This window comes from Gnatocerus cornutus, chromosome 6, assembly GCF_029298725.1.
Source record: "Gnatocerus cornutus isolate USDA-ARS CGAHR chromosome 6, icGnaCorn1.1, whole genome shotgun sequence".
In the NCBI taxonomy this organism is placed as follows: Eukaryota; Metazoa; Arthropoda; class Insecta; order Coleoptera; family Tenebrionidae; genus Gnatocerus; species Gnatocerus cornutus.
This window is the reverse complement of record NC_142238.1, coordinates 13932202-13944136: the sequence shown is the minus strand read 5'-3', so window position 1 is coordinate 13944136 and position 11935 is coordinate 13932202. Positions and strand designations below refer to the sequence as shown.

At 34.0% G+C, this 11935-nt stretch overlaps 1 protein-coding gene across 2 annotated transcripts in view; it reads right to left on the bottom strand.

Annotated features, from left to right (window-relative positions):
* Positions 1 to 270: 270 nt before the first annotated feature.
* dpr8 (defective proboscis extension response 8) overlaps positions 271 to 11935 on the bottom strand; it is a 63242-nt gene continuing 51577 nt past the window's right edge. Inside the window, exons 4-5 of one of the 2 annotated variants that reach the window (XM_088038962.1) lie at positions 8432 to 8728; positions 271 to 4401 (exon numbers count right to left, since the gene is read on the bottom strand). In XM_088038962.1, coding sequence (XP_087895088.1) covers positions 4292 to 4401; positions 8432 to 8728 — 407 coding nt within the window. In that variant the 3' untranslated portion in view covers positions 271 to 4291. The remainder of the gene's footprint in view (positions 4402 to 8431; positions 8729 to 11935) is intronic. The other variant, XM_088038963.1, reaches the window with a different exon arrangement.

Here is an 11935-nt window from a genome sequence, read left to right as displayed (position 1 = left end):
CTCGTCTCGCATTTTCGCTTCAATGAAAATATGTTGCGGGTAATTAGTAGAACTCACGTACATTTCTCATTAATTATGAGATGGCTTCGCATTAGCTCTATTGGAGGTGTAATTTGAACGTGGTATCAGACCCATTTACTTGAAACAATTCATTAATTTATTAATTAATTGAAATTTTGTGTTTTTATGAAGCCGCTACGAGCTTTTACTCCCCGGAATTAATTAATGTATGCGGAAGAGGGATGTAGGGTTGGGTCACAAAAACAGTCCTATGAATTGTAAGTTTATTTAAAATAAATCAATGACATTTTATTGGTAGTTTAAGAAAATCAACACTGAATCCATTGACTATATTTACAGGTTTCCTATTATATCAATGAAGTCAAATTCTCAACAGCTATTACCGTTTAATAAATTTCTCACTAAAATTTGGTCATCAATTATAAAACGTTCATATTATTACAATTTTGTATCACACCAAAAATCACAGTTAACAGAAACATACAGAAAATCAACAAAATTTAAACGAACTATACATATTTACATATTTCACAATTATTCTGGAAAGACTTGAAAATAAGGTCGGTACGTTCTTAAAGTACAAATTTTGCGTGTTATTAAAAGTTTTCTTAATACAATTGCGGAACTGTCATCGTGAACTTACATAAAGTGCCGAGAAGTTGTTCAGTTCTTATCGATTATCGCTCCTTGATTATTTCCCCGCCATTGAACAATGGACGCTTCAGGAAACAAAACTGCCATGTTTGCTCTCTTCACGAACAAAATAACAGTTACATAACTTAAAACAAGGATTGTGTTTTTTGTTTCCATTCGAGAGGTTCCGACTCTAATTAACGGTCAGTATTGAGTACGGCTTTATTCTGACCCGGGGAATTTTTAATGAAAAAAAGAATCGAGCAAATAAATTCTGGGCTCTGACATTGTCTTTGGCGATATCAGAGAAAATTATTCCTTTGAAACAGGCGACAGGAAACAAATTAAAAGCATTTAGATTAGTTCACAATTGGTAGCGTGCCGGTGGCAAGGAGCCAATCGAAATTACGAACTCGAAAATTATAAAAGTTGGGTCACCGATTTTCAAAGGGTCTCATTTTAATTAGTACACCTTTAACAATCTGACAAATCGAAACGTTAAATATTCATAAACAGCGTTAAAGACTTTAATTGAAATCGATGAGAAACGACGGGGAAATTCCAATATGTAAGGTTTACCATAATAAAGGACACACTGAATCCATTTCCAATTCGTTCTTTTCAAAAATAAAAGTCTATCATACTCGCATCAGAATTCATAACATCAATCACAAATGTCTTATGAAAAACTCATATCGAGCAAAAACAACTGCATCTTCAATTCTGGGACGATTATTTTTGAAGGATGACCTCTTTTCTGTTTTCTTAAGAAATCCAGTTCTGAAATTATGTTTACTTTAGTACATCTCGGCCTGCATAATTAAGCCATGGATCAATTTATCATAACTCGATGTTGGCAAACATTCATATTTGATGATCGACGCTAGGTCTAGATTTCATCCACTTATTATAAATTGCTTCTTCGCCGCAATGATTTGATTTATACATTTCCGATACTTAACAAAAGTCTCGACACGTTTCAGCTTGCAAAAAATTGATGTTAATTAGATTTCTGTTGCTTTTTACGGACAAAGCTAACGAGATGAAAATTTCTAGTTTTTTAATTAACAACGAATACGTTTTGACGGTGAGCTAATTAATTTCGTCGGTTTGAATCACAGTTATAAACAACAAGAGTGTGTCGCCTTTACGGATGTTTTCAAATTGCAGTTAAACAAAATGGAGAGGTGGCGTGACTATTGTGTAAATTTGAATAGAGGTGCTGATTAAAAGTTACAGCAGATGTAGAAACTGTAGAAAACAAAAATTGAAGTGGCTCTTACAGAAGCGTAGAGGGGTCAAAATTTAAATGCAACCAGTAACATATTTATGAATGAGTTTATTTATGTTGAAAAATCAAGGTTCGTTCTTAAACTATTTTTGGTGACTTTCATTTATTAATGAAATAAGCGCGATGAAGAACTTTGTCGACTTCAACTCAGAATTTCAACGCAACAAATTTATTTGAGCAATAGTTTATATTTTGAGACCCAAACAAATTCTCTTTGAATGTATAATCACTTAATAATAAATTAACGAAAAATTTGCTGGAAAATGGTTTATTAGTCTGTAGAGAACGAGTTATGACATTTGCGAAATGCAATTTTCAAGACCAAGTTGAAACTTTTATTGGGCTTTATTTATTATTATTATTATTATTATTATTTATTAACGTTTTTGTCATTAATGTACATCATTTGACAATTATTATTTTTCTTGTAGTTTCTGATAAAGTACACAAAAAAATAGTATTTAAAAAATTGAAAAACATATCCAACTTTTTGAAACTTTAAAAGACCATAACTCGGTTTATTTTTGCCAATATTAAGCAAAGATGATTTCGAACGTTCAAAAATTTGGCTCTCTGGCGACTACCCAAAAGTCCAAACGGCCATAACTCAATTATTTGTTGATTTTTGTTGAAAACTCGTTCGGTTCTGCATCCCGCGTGAAGTTTTGCGTTAAATGAGCACAAATAACTTAAGTTTGATTTGTAGATAAACGAGAGATTGACCAAAATCTGTTTTCAAAAGGTGTCTTCCGGGTGATTTTCAATATTTTTTCGACACGAAAACGACGTTCAATACTTTTAAATTATACATCAGTCTAAAGAACAGCTCAAAAGCTATCAACTAGTTAAATTTCAGATCGATAGGTCAAATAGTAGTAGAGTGGCGTCGAAAAAACTAAAAATTGAAAAATTTTCATCTAATGAGTCAAAAATTTTTTCGCAAAAAAATTGACCATTAAATTTTGGTTATTTGAGACCGACTTTCAAAGGAAAAAGACACAAGAAATAAGATAGCGCAAACCGTTCTTTTCTATCTGTCGTAATTACGGAGATATTTAGTTTTAAAAATTTAAAAAAAAATCCAACTTTCCGAAGCTTTAAACGTCCATAACTTGTTTTTTTTGTCGTATTTAAATTTTGAAGCAAAATTCTGCATAAAATAAATCCAAAAAACTTGAATTTGCTTTACAAATAAACTTGAGGTTGACTAAAATCTCGGTTCAAGAGATAATTTTCAATAAATTTTTTCGAGGTTAAAACGACAATAATTACGGCTAGTTCTTTTTTTGCGTCTCAGTGCAAAAATAGCCATTTTGTATTAGATCCAAATCTATGAATAAAAGTCAGTTCTTCATTGTGGTTATTTGAACTTGATGAAATATTTTAAACACAAAAATTTTTGGTTGCATGTAAAGTTCGTTTTTTTCTGGCAAATTTTTGCTTCCCTATAGACTTTTAGTTACAAGCTACTCAGTTTGGCATTAACGAATTTACAGCAGGAAATAGATAAAATTTGATGCTCTATAAAAGGACCCTGTTCTAACTTTACAGTCTAAAAACATTCAACGACCGAACTACAGTAGTAACTTGTAAAGTTGAAAATAATTGGTGTCAAGTGCTACAACCATCTCCGAGATGTGAGCCACCCTTCCAGTTTCCGACATAATTAAATTATATATTATTGGGGTCTGAAAGGGTTATGTTAAGACGTCGATTGAACTTACAACTTGACGGAAGCACTTTCATCTTACTTATGGCAGTTAATAAAAATGTCGGGGCTTATCCAGATGACAGTTTATATACAAAATAGAAACGACCTTATCTATCAAAATGTATGTACAAGAGAGAAAAATCGTTGCTTTTCTTTTATGATATGTACAACTTTCTGACGACACAACCAATTATACAACGTCGCCGAGTTTCTTATATGTGGAAATTTAGAATCGATGATGTTATCGCAAGAATCTCCACCAGGTTGTGCAGTATGCTTAATTTTAATTAACTTACTGTCGCTGAAGTGCATTTGCTGGTTGGTGTTTAATTAATACGGATATATCCCACGATGATTTTATTGGAGTATATCTCCATTTTGGTTATTGTAATTTATGAATTTAATATTGGAAATGGATAAGTTTTGACGCTGGAGTCATTACCTAAATGATGTCGTCGTGAGATTCATGCGATTACAATCAGACATATAAAGGTAATTACTATTGTTAATGTAGTTCATCAATTTCACTGACACGGACTATGTCCATCACTCTGGCCGGCAGCTGTATACGCAAAGATATTTTAAACTGATTATTCACATATCAGTCTGTTATTTGTGGTCACCTAACAGTAGCGCTACGTTGGGGGGCGCAGAACCAGATAAAACACCAGTGACAGGAGAATGGTGGCGTGGGACAGTCTCGTCAGGGCACCATGACCATGGTGCATGGCTGCTGGGTGTTCTCCTGGAACAAATCCACCTAGTAGTCAGTGCTACCACCACAATTTTTACTATAAAGACAAATTGCGGTTCAAAATTGCGGCGTTAAACTTTCAGGTCATTCGTTTATCGCCGAATTTAAACCACAGCGGTTTGTTATTTCTGTGTAAGTCGCAGCTACATTTTTCATTCGGTATTAATGTGAAACATATCTCTCTGTGTGTATCATCCTGGATAATGGCTTTTGCACGGAAATGGACCAGCAACTGAACCAAAAATCATGTTTCCAGAATTTACATTCAGAGTTAGGGAAATGTTTCTCTTCCGCATATGGTTTAAAGACCACAATTTACTTAACACTGTTGTGGTCCTATAAACCCCTGTGCGGTAAATACTGTGAATTTATAGTTCCTTAAAAAGCAATTATCCTAGTAAGACTACGCCAGTTTCAAACTATTAAATCACGAGATAGCCAAGCTAGGAGTTATTTGGTGTTGCTTCTAATTGCTTGCTTTTAGCACCTCACTGTCGGAAAAACCAACTGGATTTCATTTAGTTGTTAATAATGACATGAAAATCACATCAGGATCAGCCCGATCGATATTTAATGCAGGGATATTTCAGCGGCAAAATATTCTTTATTGCAAATCTGTTATAGCCCTTCGAGTTATGGCTTTTTTTATTATCATCTTTATAACCCTCTAAAATTTGTTTGATCATTGCCATAAACGACGATATTTAACAGAATAATTTTCTTTTTAATTAAACACAAAAACTCGTTGCAGCGCCAAATTTTCTATAAACAAGCTCGCTTCATCACGTTTTTCCACTGCAAAAACTGTTAATTTACCCACCAAGACAAAACACAAATTTTCGTTCAAACCGCCGCGTTATGTCACAATGAAACTTGCTGATGAACAGCGCAGAGCCGTACTTTATAACGCCCATGTTTTTTAATAGAAAATTCGCACAGTTCTCGGTTTTCATTGATTTTAATTCGGCAATTGTGAAGTCGAGCTTTATCAGTTCTGGTCATGTTTCGTTTGACCGAGTTTTGAGGAAGATATGAAAATCAAGCTGTCAGAGCTGGGTGAGCAAGCAGTAACAATAAATATGTAAACTGGCCGTCACTTTGTCAGTGTGTCCTGTTCATTCAAATATTGACGAAACCGTCATGCCAAAGTTGAGTTGGGGTTAATAAAGTTGTTATTTTACATGGCGTTGAAGAGCACATTTACATTTTTCGGGTTATTAGGCGTGGGTTGCTGAAGATCTTGCACACAAATTTAAATAGGTGCTTCTACGTTAAGAGGTACATTTGATGGCCACGCCAAAAAACGCAAAAATATTGAACATATGAGGAGTTATTTTGCTAAACTCAAGAAATCTAATTTTGACTGACTTTGGTTTTGAGGTGAAATTGTGATTATTTTGGGTAAATCTAACAATGTGTATTTTTTATGCAGTGAAAAACGTCTTGCTAAAGCATTGTATTACCCATTATTCCAAAATAGTAGTAATTTCAAGTAGTAATTTGAATAAAATTGAACAAATTATCGTTTTTTCAAATCCCTTGTAAAAAATTATGAAATGGATTTATTGAGTATTGAAAAATAACTCCTTATACACTGATAATTGCAGTAGGAGCACATTTAAATAAATTTTACACTATTCAGAAACCACTATAATTTTATTTTGAAAAATGAAGTTTCAATGCTCAAAATTTCTCTTCTCTGGCGTGTCCGTCACAAGTATTCAAACACATGAACACTTGCAAATTTGTTGACTTAAACTCTCTTCGATAAATAAGCATTCTGATGCCAGTTTTTTTAAGTCCCAAAAACTTAGTTTTTTCCAAACGTCATAAAAAGTCACTATTTTTTATCGATTTTAGACAGTAAAGTAGGCAATTTTGTTATAAACAATGAAAAGCGCACGTTGACATGGAAACACTTTTGCTGCCTAGGCAGAAAAAGTACTTTTTGTGACGGTTACTATTTGAGACTTACATTTTGTATGGCACTTGCACGATCTTAACTTTGAAATTTTTTGGAACCAATATTTTTCACAGTAAATGTCATCAATGACAACTACATGCATAGCAATCCATGTTTTTAGTTTAAACCACTCATTGTCGGTCGTGGAACTGAATTTAACGTTTGGAGAAAAAGTAGTATTTGTTATTTGGCCGAAAAGTGGCTTTGCTGTCTCGCAATTTTGCATACGCTCGGCTACGCTACGCTTCGCCTCGCTACTGCAATTTAATTGCTCGACAAAAAGTACCACTTTTCTGCCGTATAACAAAATCAACTATTATTATTAAATATTTTGGAATTTATTTTTGTCCTTCACATTTGGTTTTGTCTTTTTTTTCTCCATTTTCAACCGTTACAAATATTTAAATATTTTGTGTGTAAAGTGCGTATAATGTAGAGGTCGTTAGGATTCAATTAAAATGAAAAATAAACAATGCGTAGACCGTTTTAAATTTTCCAGCAGTTAGCTAGAGCATTCTGAGTGTCCTTCAAAAAATGAAAAGTGTGAAAAAATTGAATTAAAGCCATACTTTTTATTTTATTTATATTGAAAAATTTTTCATCCTATTGCGAGCCAGTGACGGAAGCTTGAACAAATATTTTTCAATTTTTTTGGCAATTGGCACTAATAGAGTGTGTTAACTTTTAATCTGAAAGATGTTGCAACAACATCGCATTTTTAAAATCATAGATTAGGGAACGGTTAAAAAATTAAAATTTTGATTTATTTTTCTGCTCGTAACTTTTTGCTTTTTTAACCAGTTTCATTCGTTTTTGAAACTTTTGATACAGAAAATTTACAAAATTTTATTTTTAACTCATTTTAATAGGTTTTCCTGTTATAACAATGATGAAGAGTTTGTCGAAAAACCTCCTAACATAGAATCACCCAAATGCAATGCGTTTAATTTTGAAATCTCCACTAAATTGTGTTAGCACAATCTTCACATTGTTAAATAAACATAATATTAACTATGAGTTAGTTTAAAATGTATGCAATGCGTGCACTTCTCATTAAATTATGTAAAATGTTAATTAAATTTAGCCCGGCGCATCCACCATTTTTAGTCAAACAAAATATTAGCATAAGGTTAATTGAAAGTGGTGCGACAAGAGCGTACTGTAAATCAATGTAAAAGACGAAGTCGTACATTTTTAAAATTTGATCTTTTCGTGTTTACCGGATTTGTTGTACTTCCGGAGAAATTTCGGCGGTTGCAACATGAGGAAATTTCAAATGCCAAGATCTCAGCAACCCGCAATCGTAGGTCGATTTAAGGCACTTCCTTGAATTCCTCTTGAAATTATGTGGAGAGGAACGTACACTTGTATCAGTTCGATTTAGCAATTTGTACGAGGAAATTTGGAATTTTCTACAAACAAATCAATCAAAAGAGGTGTGATATTTTTTTACTAGCTTGGCTTGACTGGAAAGCTCTAGAGGCTCTTTTCGTGTTAATTATTCATATTAATTATGCATAAAATATGCGTCTAAAATATAATTCTCGCGGGCAATTTTGTGTTTTGTTTGACAGTGAAGTGGGCGAAAAATTCGTTCGCAACGCAGAATTTATCTGACACTCGTAATTACCATAAAAGTTTCACATGATAAAAATGGGTAGACAAAGCAAATTAAAATGAATTAAATATGCACAAAGCATTTTTTGACTACCGAATTTTTCCATTTGCTGCGTAATTGAGAATAATGCGCGTTAACGCGGTTAACTTAAGATAAATGATGTCGATGTTAAAGCAGCGGTGTAATGTTTCACCGAGCACTGACAGGAGACAATAACAAAACAGTATCAGCCAATTATCGAAATGAAAGACCCATATCAGAAGCAATTTGTGGAACAACGGTATTAATAATTTCACCCTTCTCATCATAAATTTGCTCTCATGTCCGAATCTCAGGAGGATAATCGTATGCTTCAACCATCATGAAATTCAGACATGCAACGGTAATTTCGCGCAAACACGAAATAACAGTGAATGGTAATTAAATGAAAAATTCATTACCATTAAGGATATGCACTCTAACACTAGCGGCGTTGGCGTTGGACGGTGTACACGTGTATAGTCCGGAATCACTTTGCACAGCTTTCTGAATGAGGAGTCGGCTTGTTGTGACTTGGCCCTTTTCAGTGACAAGGCTAATGCCGCCCCTGGGAGAGTCAAAGTTGATAACTTGAGCATTGTGGGCCCATAACATGCTGGGTGGGGGCTCTGGGGCAAAACGCACCAAACAAGTTAAGTTTATAGTTGAACCCATGTTTATAAACAAGTCAGGACCGCCCAGGATTTCTGTAATGGGCTCTGAAACAAAAACACACCATTTATTATTTGTCCACTTATCACAACACATGATAACTTTGAATTTCATTCAAAGGTTACACCGCAATAAAGTAAACATTCCGAAATGCTGAGTCTATTGATACCATCAAGATCCATTAAATAAATTGCGTCTATAGCTTGTCTGATCAGTAATGGATTGGTAGAGTCTGTCATCAAAACCCGCTCCATAAATTTTTTATTTTCGATAAATTAAAATCATCCATCACGAGCAACTTCTCAGTGTAAAAAATTGCAGTTTTAATTACTGCAACGAAACAAAGACTTGTAGCAGCGAACATGTAATCGCAAGGTTCGCTGCTGTAACACAATAAAAAACTTGGAATTAAATGAGGTAGAAGATCAGAGGAGACATGGCAGGATTACCGTTTTTAACGGTTAACGTCTTTGGAATCTGAAATTACGGACATGCACAGTAACAAAGGATAAAGGAGAGAGACACGAGAGACATTTATGTTTTGCCAGTTTTAATGATTATGGTTAGCAAACTGGAATTGTCTTCTGAAAAATGACGGTTTCCGGGCTTTTAACGACACTTTCATACCCAAATTAACATCTAATTTATTCTTTTATGACAACTAAAATGAAATTGTGAATCAGATAGCCTGTAATAGGTTTATTTTCAAAGCCCAACAAATTACACTCGAAAGTCACAAGTGGTTCGGCGAGGAAGATTCCATAGATTTTCTAGCGAATTGTTTGTACAGTAAATGCAAGCAGACATTTGTTTTCTCTAATCAAAAATGCCAGTTTCCCGGTAATTATTCACGTATAAAATGAACGCATATTATTTTTGCTCATGTTTTGATGCTCAAAGTAAGTGTCCTAAACCGAGCGACTGAAATAACAGGATTAAATTCTCCACCGATGAAAAGAAAGAATTGTACCTCAATAATTGGCCCGGTCCCATTAAACTTTAATTAACTATTGTTCAGACAAAACGAATTTTCTCAAACACAATAAGTACGACTGTTTACAAAAGAATACTGAGAGACTTCCCACTTTTTATTATTTCAGCATTTAATAAACATAAAGAGAGGAAAAAAGGTAGATAGGCTTATAAGCATTTAATTTATTTAGCGATGTTGAGAGAACTTTTTTCTATTAGTCTAAATCTTGTGAGATTATGGGGCGTGGAAACCTTTTGTTGGCTACAAAGTCATTTTCCGGGGAGGTGGGATTACATCTTGCCAATAAAAATAAAAAAAATAAACGGAAATTTTACACCACGTCCAAAGAAAGGACTATTGAGACTAATTTTTTTGTGATCACTGAGTATATCGTCTAACAAAGGAAAAACCGTTTGTTCGGAGCCAAACAATAGCTTTGATAATGTATTAAATTTATGATGAGAAATTTACATAAAGCTTTCATTTTGGAACGACGGGCCACAGTTGGGCAATGAATTGTGGTTGCGCTGATAATGTTAATAATGCAGAATTTTTTTAAGTGTGACAATGCCCTCACTATTAAAATTTGTTTTGTAAACTGGCGGCTCCAACGAAAATGCCCAAATTTCTAACACTCTATTTAATCCATAATGGAGTATTCAAAAAAGCCCGTAAATCTTCGTTGCGTGAATAAACTGTACCGAAATACTGTGAGAGGAATTGAGAAAAAAGTCAATAAAATACAGTGAGGTACCGTGGAGCGTCGCGGAAATTCGAAAGTTTTCTTATGCAAGTCACTCTTAGATTTATGATTATTTAGGCGGTTTTTCTTCAAACTGTTCATGGCTATTATTTCTAAGTGTCTTTCCTGGGAAAGTGCCGGAGATCGGCACGTTCCAGATCACAGTTTGACCAAGTCATTATACGCGGTGGTCGGTTTAATGCGATAACCTATAGCTGTCGTCTTAACCGCCTTGAATTAATGAGAGCCTGTGCTCTTTCGCATGCGGAGTGCGCCCTCGGAGGGCTCCTGGCTCAGCCCGCTTCGTTACGGAGTCTTGATGACGGTACAGAGGGCGCGCCCTGAATACGCAATAATAGAGCGTGTCTGTCTAGTTTGCTTGCATGTCCTTTGAGGCCAACTTTTTTCACTAGCGTTCACCCCAAAATAGTTGGTCACCGCTTAATGAGGGTGTTTCGAAGAAAAATGCCGCTTTTAACATCTTCGTTACACACGACACCTTCTTCTTGCTTTGTTTTTTTGATGTTTTATTCATACTTATTCTTGGGACGTATTGCAGATTCTGAAAGGGCTTTTACGTTCTCGACAAAATGCGTTACACTTTTATTACCGTCTAATAAAGATCTCTTGTGGAATGAAAGTAAAACTTAAACATTTGAACTCTACAAAGCTGATTTGAATTTTATGCTTTCTTTAAAGTGGCTATATTTTATTTATGGATTTCTAAGTTGTACTCCGAGTTTCGCATAAGCTTAAAATGGGCTTCATTCTGTTTGCACTGATGCATAGCATTCCAGCATCCATCATCACGTTTCTTACTCTCAAGGCATGACAACCTGAATAAAACATTCTCGGGGTTTTAACACCCCAAAGTTTATCCTTTGATGCAACTGTCTTGCTAAAAAAACGGTTTTACAATATTTACAAAATTATTCATATTTATTTTACAGTAATGGACTTTCGAATGTAAATAAATTATAAATTAAATTAGTCTGTTGTGTTTATATCAAAATTGTTCTTGCAAATTAAATATGATAATTAAGCCGATTGACATAAATATCCGCTGTCATTAAATTTAATTAGATGGTAAAAAAAATTATTAAATATATTTTTGGAAATGTGATCGATACAAGCTTAATTACCTTAAACTTCATATTGGAAGATTTATTTCGTTGGTAAAAACAAATTGAACGTAAGTAGCAATAACGAGCATAATCTGTCAGCGGTAGTTCCGATGAAAAGTTAATTACCACCTGATTTCAGTTCTTCGAAAGTTTTCAAAGACTCCCATCAGTATAACGAGAAATGCTAAGGTCGTAATTAGAACTACTGCTGTAGCCAGCTGTTTGTTAAAGTTTTCAATCTTCTTAATTTTATTTAACTTTTAATTGTACATTAAAAATTTTACGACGTAACTTTTAATTTAAACCGTTCTCTTCTTTTAATTTGATTGCATAAATTAATATTTGCTTCATCTGAGCAAACTTGATATTTATTACCGTTGTTTTTGACGAAGGCCTTTGACTAAAAACAAGAAGT